The sequence below is a fragment of the Perissodus microlepis genome, chromosome 7, assembly GCF_051167445.1.
Source record: "Perissodus microlepis isolate ML-2025 ecotype Zambia chromosome 7, ASM5116744v1, whole genome shotgun sequence".
Lineage (NCBI taxonomy): Eukaryota > Metazoa > Chordata > Actinopteri > Cichliformes > Cichlidae > Perissodus > Perissodus microlepis.
Window position 1 is genome coordinate 35,757,816 of NC_140467.1, and position 20,005 is coordinate 35,777,820.

Here is a 20,005-nt window from a genome sequence, read left to right on the forward strand (position 1 = left end):
TGTGTGCTTTTGCAGCATTTTTCTTATTGCTGGTGTTTTCTTAATTTGCAGTCCATTTGGCCTCTCAGGGCCACCATAAAAATTTGATTGTCTGATTTTAAAATCCACTGTAGTAGTATAAAATGGCAATATTACAAAATGTAATTCTTCAAGTATTTATAGACCTAAAAAGACCTTAAAAACTTAAATCAGCTGTGTTGGATCAAGGACACATCTAAAACCTGTAGGACACAGACCCTTGAGGCCTGGAGTTGGGCACCCCTGCTCTATGCCATGGCTTTGCCTAAGCCATGTTTGGAGCTTTTCCTTTTCTTTTCCATGCTTCTCTTCCCATCATTCTTGTACAAATTAACCTTCGTTTTATTTGTCTAATCTTGTAAGCCCTGTACCTACACTCATGAAAGAGTAGACTGACTAAGTGCTTGAGACTGCTAAATGTTGTGAAGTCTCTCTTAACCTGAGAAAGAATTGGAGATTTTCCCACTTGAGTCAACATCTATGGTTCTCTAAGCCTTTTGATATTGCAGAGCTTGTCAGTGCACTCCTATTTAAGAGCGTGCCAGCTGAATTAGGTAAAGTTTTTATTTTCACTGGTATACTGAAAAAAAATAAAAACCAAATGCAAGTTCAACACTTGGAATAAATTCCTAAATTTTCATCTGCTTAATTTTCCATGGAACAACAAGAACTGGCCTCACCTGGCCATGTGGCTGCTTGACACTGAATTGTCCCTTTAGATTTCAGTATATGTATATGCAAAGTTTTCCTTACTAAATAGATGTTCTACTCTTAAAATAAAGTTAAAAAGAGCGTTACATAATGAGTCAGTGTCCGAGTATTTATGACCCTCATGTATCAGTCTTCTAACATTCCAATAGACACATCTATTACCATTGCAAGATAAATGTTTAGTGCGGGATTGTAAGTACAGTAAGTTGAAGCCATGTTTATTTATTCTAAATAGAAAACCTGATGGGATCATTGCTCTTGTGAACTACATGCTCTGTTAGTCAGCGTCATCCCGAATATGGCCACCTCTCAGAGCCAGCCAAAGCAGCCCGCCTACAGGATGCTCACTGTGAAGAGCCCTCACACACAACAATACATCACAGCCTGTGTAGCTATTAAAGGCACAACAGCAAACAACTTCAAACTCATACTTTCTCACCTTCAACAAGGATGTTTAGATAAAGCTAAGGAATCTCTTTACGCATTGCCTGTGCTGTTCAATCATGATGCCTAATGTGAGGGAAGAAAACAGGTCACCAGATATAATAACCTGCTGTTGCCATAGAGATTATTTAACATCTTTTAGTCATCCATTTAATCCCACAACTGTGAACCATCTTATTTGATTTTTTATGCATTTATTTATTTACTTTTTAATATATGACAAAGACTAGCTGCTGCTACTACTACTATACTGACTTTTGTTATTTAATACCTCCTCTTTCTTATACAGGTCCACTTCTATAGGCTGGTCATCATCAGGTTCCCTTTTGGGTCGCACAAAAGCAGGCGGTGTGAGCTGATGAGTCTTGTCAAGATCTTCCGGCTCTACTCCCTTCCCATCCCGTAACCTCGACCAAGCCTCCTGGTTGACGTTACACTCGTCTCTCGTTGGCGCTGAGGCCTGCTGGGAAGTTGATGGACTTGCGCTATTGTCATTCTCCTCTTGCACTGCGTCCTCTGTATTTTTCTCATCAGGATTGGTCTTGGCATGCCCTTCACCTTCCTCCACTTGCCCTTCTGCCTGTTTCACTGTGACAGCACGATCTTTAAGGCCCGCCTGGAAGGCAGAGACGACAGCAGTGCATTTCTGCACCTTCTCCACCTGCTGCTTCTTTGACATGAGCACTCCCATTGCTGTAGAAAGATGAAAGAAGGAATAAAATGAGGAACTGTTACAAATTTTTTTTTTTTTTTCCCCAAAACTGACTTGTAAGTGATAAGTGATTGATAGCACCAGCTACAAGCCCACAGATGGCACCAAATTTCACTTCATATTTTGTTAAAAATCAACCCATGGAAATATTCGCTCTCTGCACATCAGATCTTGCCGTTACTGAATGCCTTTAGTTTTTCCTGTTAGCTCCAAATCTAATTCAATCAGCAGCAATTTCCCTGAACACCTCTCCTTATTACTAATAAACCCTGACCATCTGCTCCAGCTCCCACATTTCTATATCATTCGGTAAGAAAAAGTTCAGTCCTTGTGCAGTGTTATTTGCATGATTCAGATAAATAGAAAGCTGAAGAAAGCAGATCCCACAATTCACTGGAAAATAAAAATGAACATATCTTTGATATTAAGGAACTGTAATGTACAGATATAAAAAATAATGTTTTTGCTAAAAGGTAAATTCTGAGAGCTATTAGCTAAAAACTTGGCACTTCAGCATGATATGGCATTGATCCTAAATTTGAGAAAATTAGACGAGTGGAGACAAAACAGAGCATCATTTGGGCACAGGCAGGTTGGTATCATAGGAAAGGTGGCTGTCAAAAGGCAGAGGTATGCCGAATTACACAAGAAGTGGATAATCAGTGGTAATGGGCATTATGGATTGAGGAATCTAAAAGTTTGTCAGTTCAAATCATCATCAACATGTACAGAAGAGGTCGAAAGAAAAAAAAAAAAAAAAAAACATATCTACAAGCATCTGTAAACATGTTGGGCCAACCAACATTCAACGCTTTGAATGCCTTTTAAGAAGCTTGAAAAACTATTCCTGAACATTAAGGTTGCCTAAGCGAGTTCAGGCTGTGTTGAAGACTAAAGCTGCTCCAACCATATTTTGACTTTCAAGCTTATTAGAATTGCATATAATTTTACCTCATATACTTCATTTCCATGTATGTTTGCACATAAATCAATAAATTGCTTCACTCATTTGTAATTTTCTTATATATAAGGAAATAACCAAAACCTGCTGCCTTCAGCCAGCTGTAGATATCGCACAGCACTCCTCTTCGCCAAATAAAATTACTCAAAATAAGATAAGATCAACTTTATTGCTCCTAAAGCGGGAAAAAAAAAAATTACTTCACCCCTTTGGCAGGTTTTAAATGAGATTTTGCCCATTCAGACTATAGTTTTTTTCCCTGAAACCCAATATACAAAAAAGGTCTCCCAGTTCATGACACAGAGGCTATGATCAACCCTAAATAAAGTGCAACAGCTATGACTTTTCTGAAAACTGGAAGAGAGCAGTGTTTTTTTTCCTGCAGTAGAATGAGAAAGATAGCTTTTTTTTTTTTAAAAGACTTCACTTGACTCGTGTTTGTGAGGGTTTGCATTTCTGTCTTTGCCCATGTATAGTTTGTTTTTGTCTGTTCTGTTATTCGTGTTCATTAATTTGGAGTCTGTTGATTTTTCTTTGTCTTTGCCCTTGCTTTGGTGCCTCTCCCACAATCTTGGTTAATCCACCACCGGTTACCAACCTGTTCTTCAGCCTGTCTTCAGACTTTGTCATTTCTTCCCCAGTTTTACTTTCTTTTTTGTTGCATTTTTAAGTGAGCATCCCTTCTAGTTCTCTGCAGTAGATTTTGTTCTCAGCTTTTTCAGTAGTAGCAATAAGGCTTCAAAGCTCAATTTCCATTCGAACTGACCTCAACATCCTGAAGTTTGATCAAGTCTGAACCAAGTTACAACTCCACCATTTCCAGGAAACTTAATACTGAATAATTTCAATCCCTAAACACATTTAGTGAAATCATGAACCGTAAGATGTGGTAGAGTGTTCAGCAAAATCAGACCGAGATCTCATTTACACTTAAGAGAAGCAACCTTGAATTGCATTATTTTGGGGCGGGGGGGGGGCATTGTGGATTCAAGTTGATTACAAGGTACTTCTGGGACATGTGTTTTTTGCTCTGAAATACAATCCCATCCAACCATGCTCCACATACACTAAGTGCTTGTGTGAAATTTAATCACATTTATCGAAAGTGAAATAGGAGTCATTCCCCTCTCTCCCTTCCTAGGTTACAACTAATAGCCTGTCAGGCCTTATGTCGTCAGACTGCTATGGGACCCATGCTTCATAGACTCCAGAAACTACACTCATTTTGCTTGTGCCCATTTCAGCATAGCTTCACTCTTTATGGTTCCATGCATTTAGCAAAATAGAAAACCAATTTTGAATACATTTAAATCAAGTTTTCAAATGTACAAAAAAACAAAAACAGAAGCACACCACTTTGTTTTGGATGGCATACACTAAATAGTGGTGAAAGGTCAATTCATCTGAGGCATAGCATCCCTGCAGAGATTAATTAACTGCGGCCCATCAGAACAATAGTGTTTATTTAGCATATACTATATAAGCTTACTGGGAAAATGCCAAAAATCATGTATAATTTTGAATCTCAGCATGCTTATGAAAATCTAAAATAAATGGAGTTGGTGCTCAGGAGTACTAAAAGTAAAAAAAAATTGCAGGCAATCAGGAAACTGTTCTCTGCTGCTTGGAAAACCTCATTTTATTAGACATGTGAGTTTTATGTCTACTGACTCCCAAGTTCAGTGGGAGACTTTGGGACACATTGTCTTCCTCAAGGACAAGCACTTCATTTAGAAGAGCCGTCTTTCTAGGTACAGTGCCCTCCTCAAGCCCAATAAATGACCGAAGCATGCTGAGAATACACAATCATTAAAATACTCTGCTGGCATACAGAATACTGAATAGCCAGCACCATAACTGCAGGGATAACAATAAGCTCAGTGGGCTGTCTTTTCACTACAGATGGGGTTAGACTAAAAAGGTTCTGCATTCAGTTTCTTTTTTAAATGGTTGTAGTTGACATTTTTCTTAACTGCTTATCTCTCCAATATGGCACTTGTGCTAGACTCCATCCTTGCTGTCAAGGATTAGGGAAACAATTACATCGAAGTGAAATAACTTATAATAAATACAGTTGTCAACATACTGAAAAATATCACTGAAGAAACAAGAATAAAGGTGGTGGTTGTTGCTGACAGAACATCTGATGTGGTGGCACATTTAAACAATTGATGATGAATTGGAAGACTCAATGAAGGGATGATTAGGTGGATGGATGGATGATTTGGAGTTTTTTTTCTATACATAAAAATAATGACAATTACAAATAAAGATCAAATCAAATTACAATACCACATGACTAATGCATCCACCATTTTGGAGTTTGTCTTTCCATTATGGAAGGCAACAATACAAGGACTTAGTATAATATAATAAATAAACATTCAATTGATGAACTATCCATTTACATTGCATGGCAATCAGGTAATTAAAGGTTTAAGCAGAGTCTACTTAACTTACGAGGTCCTGGTAGACATGCAGTAAAAGGCCTAGCAGGCCCAAAGGGTGGAGTTATATAGACTCCTGGGTGTGTCCAACTGATTGATTGGTACAGGATGTATGCTGGGTGTGGTAAAGGATTTAAAACTTACTATTTTAACAATCACATCAAACACCAGTTCGATCTTACATTTATATCTGTTATTTGAACAAAATACATATGAGCATATATTAGTCCGTTATATTTAGTCCGTGTGCTAGCACTGTGCAGATGTTGAATATTCATTCTCCATTTGGCATGACTGAGAGGATACAACAGCATGATGCACTTGAACAGTGCAGTATCAGTCAAACTTCAAAAGTCAGAAAATAATTAAGATAGTGGGAAGAAAATATGCCCTGTTTGATTTATAATGCATGTCATGATTTATTCATTATGTCTGTTTCAGTTTTGCTTTTTTTGAATACACCTACTTTTCCACCTTAGAAAACCCTTTTAATATTTCTATCATAGTTGTGGGTTTTTTTGTTTTTTTGTTTGTTTTTTGTTAACCCTAACCCTCACAGTCCTTAAATTGTTACAGTTTACCTCAAAATTGAAAAAAGAAATATCAGAGAAATATTCAAACAAGAACGCTATAATACAATAGCTTAGATATGTTTTGAACAGCCTGACTGCATCAAAGTCTTTTGAAGAAGACACTTGCTCATAAAGAACACATATAATTAGGGGAGAAGTGGTGATCATAACAGAGGAAGGTACCGTGACTATTATGAGGACTTAATTATCCACTGAAGTGACCTTTCCACTCAGGCTCAGAGCGGTTCTGGCATCAGCATAAGGCAGTGACAGCTTTTAGATGCTAGAGATGCCTGCAAAGACCATGCTTACGCTGCTGGAGAAAAAAAAAAGTTTAATAGCTTTTGCATGCTTGAGGACAAGGCTTAAAATAACCATACCATGACTGATACATTGGTTAAATGCTGCTAGCACAGCTGGATCCTCAGCTGGATCCTCAACTACTGTGCAGTGCAGATAACAGGCCATGCCACTTTTAATGGCATAATCAACAGAAAACAAAATGTTGTGTAATGGCCAGCAAAGTGAATAAGCTTCATAAACAGAAGTGGCGGGGGGCGGGATGTAATAATAACAATAAGCTAAATGCTTATATGAGACCCAAGGTTTTTGTGCACTCTATCGAATCAATGCCATCTATAAAAAGCGTGCATAATTTCAATATGCTACAACGGCCAAAGTGAAGGTCTACCTGTACTTTGAAACAAAAGAGAAAGAAACACAGGGATCACAACATTACCAGCTTCATCAATAAACTCCACAACCCAGTCCAGGGTTTAGGAAAGTAATGATAGCTTTCTACACTTGTATGCAAATTATATATTGCCGAAGGAAAGAAGAGGTCAGGTTCTTTGTTTTCAGCATTTGTATTCTCCAAACAATGCTGGAGCTGACGCCACTCCTGATGAGCAAATGCATGTGCAGACAGAAGACCTTGTCATTTTCAGGTTAGCTTATGAATTTTAAAAATACTTTTTTTTTCTCCATGTGCAAGTTGATTCTGACAGAAATGGGTCAGCGCTTGGCTTTGATACCATAGTGCATTAGATAGAGCTGACTAACCTGTCACTCGCTCACCTTGCAAGTCTAAAAAAAAACCAAAGCGTTGGACCACAAGCCTGTCAAACCGATCAGCCCTCTTCCTGCCCGGCTGTCGGTTACATTTGTGAAGCTCAACACCTGCATCTGCGTCATACTCACGAGAGAGATGATCTCTTTTTTTGGTGTGTGTGTGTGTGTGTGTGTGTGTGTGGGGGGGGGGTTGGTTGGTTTTCATTTTTGACACCTTGCCTATAAATATCTACATCAAATCATCTTTGAAAGGATCCATGCGAGTCATACTGGGTTTTTTTTCAGGCTACAAGGAAAGTTATAATTTTGTAGTGACACTGCTGAAAATAGACAAAATGAACCACAAATTGACTTGACCACACATTTGCTTTGCTGTCATTTGTCGTTAGCCGACAACAGAAAACTGCTTAGAAAATGTTGATGAGCTCCACCAACTTGTTTACAACCTTTTTACTCACTCAACTGCTTATATTACTTTACCTATTGACTTTTTTTAACCCCCCTTCAGGTGCCAACTGTATTAAAAAGTGATTCCACTAAGGCTCAGCGGTCACCCACATTCACCCTCTATATTACATCTGATGGCCAATACAAGCAGAAGCGAGCAGGATAAAACTCCCTCAGGCTTGACGATCACTAGACTCCTGCAGGAGCCACTGCCTCGGCTGCTCTGCTCTCCTTCCTGGACCTTTCTGAATGATTTAAATGCCCCTGGATAAAAAAAGATCTGGACCAAAGGGACGTAAAACAGGGCCATTCCTTAGAGCAGAACTTGACATATATGTCTGAGGAAATCTTGTACTGTGTGAGAATATTCTGAAGATAGTGAAGTACATCAGCAGTTTGGTCTTTTTTAGGTCTTATGTGATATATCCTGCCTTTGTCCATACAAAAGCCAGGTTTAGGGGAGTTTACAAAACTGTTAATTTTATTTCCCTGTTTTGTTTATTTTATGTATATTTGAGAAAAATCAACTGTGCATTTCCGCTCCCGATTCATGTTGGCAAATGACTATGACTAGTCCTGAAATGATGATTCTCTCAGGAGCATCTTGATTTAATTAAAAATTGATAATTTCAGAGGGAGGTGGCGCCAAAGTGCTCTTGAAATCCTTGTGATTTTATTCTACTCCTCTGAGTGTTTTTTTTTTTTTTTGTAAGTGTCCACACTTTATTGATTTATTTAACACTCCCACGCCACGTCAGGCAAAACATCCTAACTTCTTCTAGAGTATCCACTGACAGCAGTAACACCACACCATTTACCCGTGATGGTACTGTGTTTATAGAATTTGTGAAATGTTTATTTAAAGCAAAATCAATTTTCTCTTGTGGGCACAGGCCAACATTAAAGTCTGCAATGGAATTAAGTCTTCTGCTATACTAGTGACACCATGTGTAGGTTATTGAGCTCACTGAGCAGCCATTTATTAGACTGAGGAAAAATAATCTACAGATAAAGATGAAAAATAGTTGTGATAAAGCACAACTGGTCTTTTTTTTATTCATTATTCATTAAGTTAATACTGGTGAAGTAAGTTGGACCGTTATATTCATATCTTCCAAGGAGGTTTGATTAATTTTATTGTCTAAGAATCCCAAGAAGATGCTGAAAGCTCAGGTTAGGTCAGTGTACTATGTGGCAGTATGGGATGTTCAGCAATTTAGTTGAAGCAAGTTCATCTTTAAAGAGTAATCTTTTACGGGCACTGATTCGCATTGGCAGGACATCTAATCGCTTAAGAAGGCTACAAATATAGGATGATTTTTATAGATGGGGGGTGGGCGGTACTTGCTAGGATATAATCCACTCATAATAATGGGTGCACTCACCAAATTATATTTGCCCAGTTTAATATATAAAAGCATTTTTTAAGACAATATCACATCCGATAATTTATATCAAAGCTTTCAGCTGTTTTGGATGGATCCTTTGGAAGCAGAGAGAGATTACGGCGCCAATGTGAACATATCTTGTTAGCTTGTGAGCAACCAAAGAGTTGTTGTTTTTTTCTTGACTGTTTCATTTGAGGCATGGTGCAAACTTAGAACATTTAGTGTATCCAGTTCTTGTAAAGAAAATAGCAAAACTGAAGAGAAAGAAAAATGTTGATGTTCTTTCTCCATTATGCATTTAACCATCTTCTAAAAGCTCAAAATCATACAAATAGACACAATTTCAAGCCACATTTGTATGTCTCCTTATTACGTGTGTGTGCATTCTCCATCATAAAAGCATTACAAGGATGCTACACTGTATGTGCCATTTCTCTTGTGCTAGGATTCCCTTCCCAAAGCTGTTGGATGTCACTGGTATGTGCTGATTAGAATCCCAACCAGCCCTCCTTTTCATTCCTTGTTTCAGTTGAGGGGGGGCTTAGAGTTTTTCAATGGAGGCACCACAAAGCATGCCTTTTCGTGGGAATGAATCCGCTTTTATCTGAAGACCTCACCCACAGACCAGGGAAGCAAAGATCTGGAACTAATTACACTAACGAGTTCACCCAGATCCCTGTAAGAGCTAGTGAGTGAAATCATTAACACTCATCTAAAATACGCAGATGTACGTGCACCAGGACATAGAAAGGAACCTAAATCAAGTCAAAGAGCTTAAACTTGTTTTTGTTGCTTTTTCTTGGCCTATCCTGATCCAGTTCTTCATTCAGAAATCTGCCCCTCTGTGTTTAAATACCCCCCACCCCCCACCCCCCCCCCCCCCCCCACACACACACACACACACACACACAAAAACAGTTCTCCCTCTGGCTTTTCATTGTCTGTTCTCTCTTCCATCTAAAACATTCTCAAGCTTATGGCTCTGCAAATGCATATAGGGGTTTGAAATTCAGTTTGTGAACAGCCAAAAAAAAAAAAAAAAGGAAACAGAGAGGTGTCTGAATGGAGGTGGAATTTAAATCTCAATACATCCTTACACGGGAGACATCATGTTGGCATTCAGGCTCTGCCAGCCAGAGAGCCTGAGCCAGCGATGCTCTCAAAGGCTCTGACAATAAGCACAGAACAGGCGGCAGTGAAGCAGGTCAGGCTGCAGAGATCTGCCACAGGACGAGGTACAGCACTGCCTCCTGGGTTAACACCGAAACTGGCTTGTTTGTTTTCGGACGTATGGGTTGTAAACAAAGACTGATGGAGAACTTAATAGACAGCAATGCTCCCCTGAGTGGGGCAGTGCTGGGAAAAACAATTGAAGACGGCAAACTACAGTTAAAGAGTGTCTGCTACAGAGAGGGGCATGAATTCCAGATGACTTAATTGTGCCATTAGTTGCAGATCTCCCATCATAAAAAAAAAAACATATTTTACGTGCACCAGCTGTAGTCCAAGAACTTCCCTGCTTTCACCCTTGTTTCCTGCTGATTTTGGTGCACTGTTATGAAATGAGCAGACGGAGCTACCAGGCTTTGCAATGAGAACTCTCTAGTTTGATGCCAACCGCGGCGCGCATCCACACCCATATGAATGCTGACCTAAATATGCTTCCCATGCACGCATCTGTGTTCAGGGTTCCCCGCAAATCCACCTTAAGCGAGTTCAGTCACGGCTAAATCTGAATCAAGACTGGCATTTTTTCCCCATGCAACATTTTACAAAGTGGTACAGAAAAGCAACGGCTCTTATATACGTTGACTCACCGTAAAGGGTAAAGGCTGTTGTTCACCGCGACTTTCTGGCGACTTTATCCTTCCTGACTCAAGCGTGGCCGTCCAGCATGGCAAGACTTGGCCCGAATGAAGTATGTGAGCCTTTACTCGTTCGTCGGTACCCCCGCAGGGAGACGAATGGCACAGCAGTTTATTATCCCTTGCCCTCACAGTCACACAGAGAAAATTTACAGCTTCTTCCCCCTTTTAGCAGGAATAGAGTCTTCCCCAAGACAGCCGCGGACAGCTCCGGTGCTGAAATCTTGTTTCCTTTTTTTTTTTTTTTGTCTTTTCTTTTTTTCACCCACCCTCCTTCCTGAGCTACTCCCTCGGCATCTGAGGAGACACACAGCCTGCTGGCAGTTCAGTTTAGGCAGGATGAGACGTCGGTGCAGACTCACAGACGGCCAGTGGAGTTAAATCAGAAATTTATGACCGTCTCGAAGCCCCCCTCCCCTTCCCGGGTGCCCCGACGACTTAGTCCTGATCATTCAGGTTAATAACTTGTAGGCTACCCAGTCTTGAACCTGGATAGTGTTGATTGGCCAGAACCGTCAGGCCACTGCAGTTCCCCCCTCCAAAAAATGACGTTGGGAAAGAGGCTTCCTCAGCAGCCAATTATTTCCAACAGAAATTTAAAACGTAATGGATGCTTATTTTAAGAATCAGAGTGCAGCTTGGAGGTGTCAATCCCATCTGAGACACATTTAGCATGATGCGTGACATGAAGACAGCTGATGCAAGCAGGTTTGTAAAATGCATAATGTAGATTAAAACCACAGACTGTGAGATTTTACCACTTTTTTAAAAATCTGGTTAGCAATCCTCACTGTTATAATGATCATGTCCAGGAAATGTTTTTGTTTTTATGTTTTCCTCGCCATTCTTTGATTTGGAAATGGCAACAGAGCTTATAACCTCTTCTTCACTAGCAGGAAACATCCATTAGAAGATATTTAGCATCAGTTTCTCAGTTTCGTTGTTATATAAATAAGAAAAGTATCAGTAATTCTGGTTCAGGATCTGCAATCAATATTGATGACAATGGCCACTATTTTATTCTTAAAAGCCCATAGCTTTGAATTTGCCAGAATGTCCACACATAATAAAGGCAATAATGTATTGTTAGTTTGACACTTACTAATCCATTCGGTGTAATAGCTGGATATCAGAATTTCTCTGAATTTATGTTTATAATATTGGGATACTGGTACTGAATTGCTTGGCATTTTCCAGTGTATATTTTTATATTGATTAAAACTTTAGGAGACTGTTTCAGATACACATTATGCCTGAATTTATTACCATTATATAGAATTAATGTATGGACTGTAATGCTCTTCAAACTCAAATAATACAATACCAGTACTTCCCAAATCATTACGTGTTTACAAGGCAAGTACTTAATTTGGAAATCCATTACAATAAGAAAAAATCAATCGATGCAGAATACCGCATGAATGTGCTTTTCCTTGCCCCACAGCAAACCATGGAATAGCCAAGCGCACACACCGATGAAACACATGCATATGTAGAGTAACAGCAAACAAACGTAAAAGCTGAGTCAGTATCACTACAGCGGTTTTCAAAGGGAGGTTCTCCAATGCTTTTCCACAGCAGTATATATGGTTAATGTATGAACAACTACATATGCCATGCCTGACTGTGTTGTTCCACAGCCTGCTGGTTCAAATGGAAGGGTATGCGATATTAATGAATATGTGAGTGCACAGTGACTCACGTGTCTTAGCGTCTTTTCTCAGTGGGAGGGAGGAGAAGAAAATGGTAGCATTTTACCGAGGTAATCTGACCCCTCACCTACCTCTCAGAGAACCATTTCACTGTGGTTACTTCAGCATAAAATTTTTTTTTAAATAACTTTAAAAAAATTATTTTCAGTTTGCATTATCGTACATCCAGAAGGAGTGTTTTATGGCTTTTTACACAAGCAGCCAATCCTGTTGTCTAAATTTTTGTTTGCATTTATGTAAAAATCAAACACCTTGTGCATTTCAAGCTTGACATTTAGAGCTCATTGTTAAAACTTTTAGTTAACTTATACTTTTCCATAAGTGCCCCTCTAAATGAAGAAAAACTGCAGAGACAATGCCAAGCCTGGGGCCTTTTAAAAAGAAGAATTAGGCTGGGAAAACAAATAGTAATGGCCTCTGTTCCTTTTTCAGAATAGATAATGGTCTCTGTGGAGCAGTCTGCCAGTATTAGCAGTCCATTCACAGTCCATTCTTATATTCTTATATACACAGTGCATTCTTAACAGCATTCCCATGGATTTAGAGTTGGACTTTTGGAGCACTGCAATCAGTGTCTTTTCAGCACTGAATTACTTTCTCCTCCGAATGAGAACAATTGGCCCGATGGCACCTGATTGGTCCGTTTAAGTGTGCAGTGATTCCTACTTCCTCTTCTTATACTTTCACTTGGTCTGTTTTTGATTTGAACAGAATTAAATGTACCAGTTACACTGTGCCACAAATCATCCCACTAATCAAACCTTTGATCCTGAATGTCCACAGAATGTGGACAAAAACACAGAAATCATCACTTGTTTCTGAAAATAATACTGCATGCTATGCTTTAGCAGTAAAAGTCAGGGGTTTGATAGGTTAACTGTTGTCATTGGTTTAGAAAATATTATAGATTTATTCTCAAGGCCTTCAGAGATGCTTTCCTTATTTTTAAGCATGCAAAAAAATAAAGACTATTAAGCAACAAAGCTGCAAGCCAAGTGAGTATTTCAGAGTATCAGTGTCACTTTCAGAATCAGTAGTTTTGTGCATTGGAGCTCACTGAAAATATTCAGTTCATATGTTCTGGCTTAAGGAGTACTGAAAGACTGCTAACACCATGGGATATTTTTGAGGCTGCGGCTCTGCAGCAAACTGGTGTTTCCTGTTTGGCCTTTTTCAGAAATATGTGAGGATACTAAGATGACAATAGCTAAAGGCGGTACTCACCTATCACCTCCTTTAAAGTTCACAAATCATATCAAATCTCTTCCAGTTGAGACTTCAGAAAATCACACTTCCCAGCCAAAAAGTAATCAAATGCAAAACTCAAAATTTCTGTTGATTAAATAAGATACATATAATATCAAAGCTTTGCAACCTAGTGGATATTAGTGTGTATACATAAATATTGTGACACTTAAACTGCAGGTGATGCTGTTAGGTTTATGCAATAGCATTTTCCCCTCTGCTTTACCACTCGGTTAACATGTTTTTTGTCTCAACCACTGTCCTAGTTATAACTGTCCTTACTTGCTTCTGGACGCTAGGGTCTCCATTCAATTCAGGTCTGGTAATCTTACGTTGTTGTCATATTTCATTCCAAACACCCTCGTTTCATTTCTGCTTCCTCATAAATTAATCATGAATTAATATGGGTACAGCCTAGAGCATGTATTCTTCCACTACAGGAACTGACTGCATCAGGTAGCCATGCAGCGTCTTTGTATTTCATGGAAAGCCCTTATTTCAGGATGGTACTTATCCCTTAAAAACTGCACTGTGTGATATTTAATGCAAAGCATGCTGTTCAGCCCTTACATGTCCTCTTTGACAATATGCATTGACATGAAAGAGGCTGAATATATTACTGAACACTGAAGGACAGGTCAGACAATGAAAGGGAATAAGGCTAAGTGGGCTGCTGCAATCCTTTCATTTAGTTCTTGACACAATGCCACTGATTACAGTGCATTTATATTAACATCCCAAGATTGTTAAGCATAGAAACAGATTCAATTAGAGTCTTGCAAGGTAACACTGTAGGCCCATAGGCCCAGAGCTTTTCCACCAACCTAATTATATTGTCAGAATGTAATATTTGAACAATTAAATATTGCTCAAATATCCACAAAAATATTTTAAAATTCTGTATGTTTATTTTTTGCTTTTTTGTGGGGGGGGGTTTTCCTGACGACGACACAGTAGTGCAGTGGTTAGCACTGTTGTCTCACAGCAACAAGGTCCTGGGTTCTATTCCGCCAGTTGGAGCCTTTCTGTTTGCACGCTCTCCTTGTGTCTGCATGGGTTTTGTCCAAGTACTCTGGCTTCCTCCCACAGCCTAAAGCTGGTGGGGTTTAGTTAATCGGTCATTCTAAATTGGCCATGGATGTGTCTCTCTGTGATAACCCTGCAAAAAAACTCTCACCCCTTGGCAGTTTGGGGTAGGATCCAACTCTCTTTGACCCGGAATTGTACAAGTGGAAGAACATGGCTGTATTATTATTTTATGGTATCTGTTATGCAGGTTAAACTTTAAAACTATTGTTGTGACATAATTAAAATGTATAGTGCACTGAAACACAACAAAACTATTCAGTATTTTCACTAATGTTTAGCGTGAAGATGTTTTGTCTGTAGTGAGATTTAACATGGATGGTGTATTATTTCTTTCTTGTCATGATTTCCGAGGTTTAAAGATGTACTTGATTTAATATCCCTTATATGTTGATTGTTGTATCAGGGGTAGATGTTTATATAAGCTTTAGCTTCAACCTACACCTTTTTTGGTTTGTTATTTAAATGAACCAAATAAAGATAACTGAATGATATGGAAATCCGAAGCCTGCATTCTCTAATAATTTAAATGTCTTAATGCTGCCTTCAGTGGAACTTGCTCTCTACTGTATCTAGGCTACTGAAGGAAATTGGAAAGCTAGACAGGTTGAGCAAATGGTCAGTGAAATCATTAATCACTTTGCTTTACCACTGTCTTCTCCTCTGTTGTTTTGACCATTATATACTTTCAGACCATGATGTTTATTCATGCCTGAGTCTTGATCTCCTTGTCCTTTTTTAATGCAACCACATCTCTGAATAAAAAGCAGAACACAGAGCATAAGAGATACGAAGGTCAGTCTTGCTCATTGCCTGAAAACACTTAAAAGCTCAGAATGTTAAATAGTGAATCTGCATTACTTTGGGAAATTTTTAAGAAAATCTCTGAGTCACATTGTCTAAACATTTATAGACAGATTATGACTGAAGGGGTTTGGGATCAGTTCGAGGGAAGGTTTTGGATGAGATTTAGCTTTCCTCGATGTATGCATGATCATGCATCATTTTGATGCCTGATCAGGTTAACTGGGAGATAACTCAGCCTCACATCTGAACACAAAGTGGATTAGAAGAGAGATGGAAAAATGTTATAAAACGACCTTAAAAATATATTTATTTCTTTATAGAATCCATTGTTTTGTTTCCTTTTCATGCATTACAACGTTTAGCCAGTTTTATTGGCTTTTTTAAGTTTATAAGTTATATATGATAACTTTCTTTTCCAGTCAGAAACCAGTGTTGTATACCTACCGCTGTCACGTTTAGCTGAAACAAGGTGTAGTTTGGTAAAACCTGTTAATGCCAGTACCAACACTGTTGCTAGGTAACTGATCAGTGTGACAGCTCATCAATCCATTTCAGACCATTAAATTTTTTCCAGTGTTTATTGTTGAGTTAAGATTTTACATAACACAATCATGTCTGATGTGATTGAGCAGTAGTTCATGACTCTGCTTTCAAAATGTCCCAGAAAATTTATTTTAAGAGGATAAAAACATCCACTTTGTGTCTTTTTTAATGTTTACCAAACACTTGTTCCCATTTAACTATTTATAAGTTTCTCGCTTAGCAAAAATTTCACTGATCATTTGCAAGCAGAAACAATGGCATATTTTTAACATCTTTTAGGGTGGAAATTTCAGATTAGACCAAGACGCTGTCTAAATGATTTGCGCTCAACTTTTCATAAACTGGCATAACGATATTGTCCAAAGGGTTCAAAAGATACAGTGCTAATTCATGCTATGGATACAGAGGTCCAGTAAGCAGACACGATGATTGGATTTGCCTGCTACCGTACAGTTAAAAGATCAAGGACACAGTTTTTGGGTTTGGCTGTTTGACTGTTTTGGAGCAAATGTCAGCTTTGGTGTTATGTAGTACTTGAATAGATTTCTTTTCAGGAATAGTCTGGAACAGTCTGACATTTAGTTAAAGAAAACATAGCCAGCTCCAGATCCAGATATTAGATCAGTAAGACGCATGTTTTTGTAGTTCAGAAAAAAAAAAATAGATCGCTTTCAGATAACAAAAACAAACATGTGCCTACCATTCACTGTACATGAGCACAGATGTTTTATTTCAGTTGTTTACGCATTCCCTAAGGCTTGCATGTATATTTATAGTTCAAAACTAAAATGCAGTATTATGCATGTTTTTGCTTTTCGAAGAAGAATGGGGTAACAGCTACACATATATCCATTTCTGCTGGGCATTCCTGTGTTTGCACTGAGGATACGATTAACGTTCTCCAGCTGGGATCTTTGGATATTAAACGGGCCCTAAATGAGGTCAGGCAAATAAACCACATTACTGCATGGAAAATATATGATGGCAAATAACGTACATTTGAAATTTGGAGCCCTAGCACAGAAGGAATTAATTGAAGCAGTGGTGACATTATTAGTTTAGTTTCCATGTCTTCGTACAAGTGGTGTCTAGTTCCAAAGGAGGTAATTAATGCTATTTTGTAACAATCAATCACTGTTAGTCATTTTGTTAAACCAGCTGTATGTAAAGTACAATCTTACCGCTATATATGATACAAACTAGTAAATTATTTTTGTAATGTCATTAAGTGGCTGAATCATATAGAAAAGTAAAAATCTAATGTTTGTCCAGTGGGCTCAAACATAATGACTAAAATAATGGCAACAAACAAGGCAACAGTGTTTGGGATTGTTCAGTGGAGGAAACTGAGGTATGCAACTAAGAATCACTGTGCACATCCACGGATTCCTTCCTTGCTACATGATCCACATTTGAGTGATCAAATTAAATGTCCAAACAATTGGATCAAGGCTTTCCTGAGCTTCCTGCTAGTGCACTTGTTTCACTCAAAGCTGAAGATCCTCTATAATGTTTTTTATTGATATTTAAATGTGAATAATGAATGCATATCATTGCTGTAAATTGAGTGTTTGTTCCCTTCAGGACTGCTCTTTTCTGGAGTAGCTTTTCCTGCACTCACACACCCCTGCGTGATATGATAGAAGTGGTAATTGGATTTCCGTCCTCACACTGAAATCCGATAGTGTTGCCAAATGCTAATCTCTTATCTACCTGTCCATCATTGCAGAACAGTATGACAAAGCAGAGATGAAGAATGCAGACTAATCTGGTAGCTGCGCTACTTCTGGAGCACATCTGCTTTTTGTCACATTGTGGAGCTCTTGTACTTGTGCACAGCTTGCATTCTGGCTGAGCACAGTTGGTATTATTTTATACAGATGCTACCTGCCAACTGATGCTCCTCTAACCTTCCCAGTAAATGAAGGATTTAACAAAACCACTGTGCTTTCTCCTCCCCGTCCCCTCCCCATCAGAAGATTTGCTCTGACAGACGGAGCATTGTTTACTTTGTGGTTTAGCAAATTAGCCATCATGTGTTACACAATCTCAGCTTTTTCTAAATTGAATTTAAAATGTGGATGCACATGGCCATTTCCTCAATTTTTGAGGTTGACTAATGACTTGGACATGCATTCTTTTTCCTCAGACAATTCGACGTCTTCATCTGGCAATGTAGATTTATTACAGATTTGACATTGCCCCATTATTTAGCATCACTCCCTAGAGCTGACATAGTGGATTTGGCACAGAAGCATTATGGACCTCAAAGATCCATTAAGACTGAAATAAGGAAGAGCCAAACACAACATCTGACAGCTTGAGCTTTTGAATTTAATTAAATGTGTCACAGGTTTCTGCCTATTTATGGCCTGAATGGAGAAACAGGACAGTATGAAACTCCTGCAAACACAGCAAGAGAATTTACCTCATTTGTCTCAAACTGTGATGAGAGAGCTGCATATTTTTGTGCAAGCATTTGAAGATTTAGCTTTAACAAGATTCTAGACTTGCAAAATAGATGATTGGTGAGAAGATGAAGAAGATGTGGGATGACTGCTGGCTTTTGAAATCCAAGTAACAACACACTGATCTTCAAATGTCTAAATATTAAAAATGTTGTTTAGCAAATACATAAATCTAATATTTGTGTTTTAAAACAATCAGAATCAAAATCCAACTAAGCCAAAACTAAGTTGCTCAGGCAGAAATAAACTGTGGACAGAATTTTGTCTGAGCATTTGCAATGAAATTAACTTCATTTTCCAAAAACAGCAATTAGATTCAAGGGCAGAGCAAGTATTAGCTTCCTTTAAACAACTGAAGCAGACAGACGAAAAATGCATCAGAGGTCTAATAATCATTCATGTCTTGTTTTGCAATATGAGAACTGCTAAGTAGTACCATTTGATAGTGAAATGAGTTGTGCTTTATCTATTTTTGTTGCATTAAGGTTGCAGATCAAAGCTAAGACATAATTAGATAAAAGTTTCCCTCAGGATGCCAATCACGCTTACACAGTCTATAAGCAGGGATGAATAAATGAACAGAACTGAATTTTAGCTAGAATGCATTTAGCCACTTAAGGCCAGATTATGTGCACCATGCATGGTTCATAATCTTTCAGTAATGACAAAGCAAAGCCCAGTGATTGTGTATTGATGGTTTCTTGACACCCATACATGATAGCCGGGAAATCTGATCCATCCTTCCGTCCTTTTGATTTCAGTCTTTCTCGAAGATTTTGAAACCATGGCTGCAGGGATTTGTTCCCATTCATCCTCAAACCCATTAGCCGAGTGGGTCAGACACTGATGTTGGTTGATAATGTCTGGTTCACAGTCTGTCCTAATTCATTCCACAGGGTGTGGATGTAAGGGTTCTTTCACATAATTTCCTTATGGACCATGGTGCATGGACATTGTTATGTTGAGACATGAAATGGAGTGTTCCCTAAAGGTTTGCTAGAAATTTAGGACTAAATTATTTGAAATATAGATGTATTGTGTTTCATTAAGATTTTTGTTGAAGGAATAGTTAACTTGTAAAAAACAATAACTAACACAACTCAGGCAATCACACTAACTATTTAGTGGGATTGAGTTAGCAAGTAGTTCAGCAGAAGCCTGACATAAAGCAGATAGAAATAGCTAGGCTACTTTTGCCCAAAGGTTTGAATTGGCTTTTTGTTTCTTCTGACCCATAATGTTTCAGCAGGCTTGGTTTGAAGGTAAATTCTACTTGGAACGGAGAAGGCAGTTGCCAAAATAACTGCTCATCTCTTCTGATGACCATTTCTTTTCATGAGCTTGTTTCATTTCCTGGATATTCATAAACAATTGCTGGCATACAGAACAGGAGTTATTCTATTACAACAACAAAATATATATATAAATAAAAACAACAAATGAAAACTGTAGTTTGCAGAAATTAAGCTAGATGACTTGCCCAAGGTTTCCCAGAAAGCTCCTGCTAA

General features: G+C 38.5%; 1 protein-coding gene across 2 annotated transcripts in view; it reads right to left on the bottom strand.

Moving 5' to 3' along the window:
• The window catches only part of phf24 (PHD finger protein 24), a 29,171-nt gene extending 18,003 nt beyond the window's left edge, over nt 1–11,168 (bottom strand). Inside the window, exons 1-2 of one of the 2 annotated variants that reach the window (XM_084934811.1) lie at nt 10,589–11,168; nt 1,445–1,866 (exon numbers count right to left, since the gene is read on the bottom strand). In XM_084934811.1, the coding sequence (XP_084790937.1) occupies nt 1,445–1,864 (420 nt within the window). In that variant the 5' untranslated portion in view covers nt 1,865–1,866; nt 10,589–11,168. The remainder of the gene's footprint in view (nt 1–1,444; nt 1,867–10,588) is intronic. The other variant, XM_084934812.1, reaches the window with a different exon arrangement.
• Between the last annotated feature and the right edge of the window lie 8,837 nt (nt 11,169–20,005).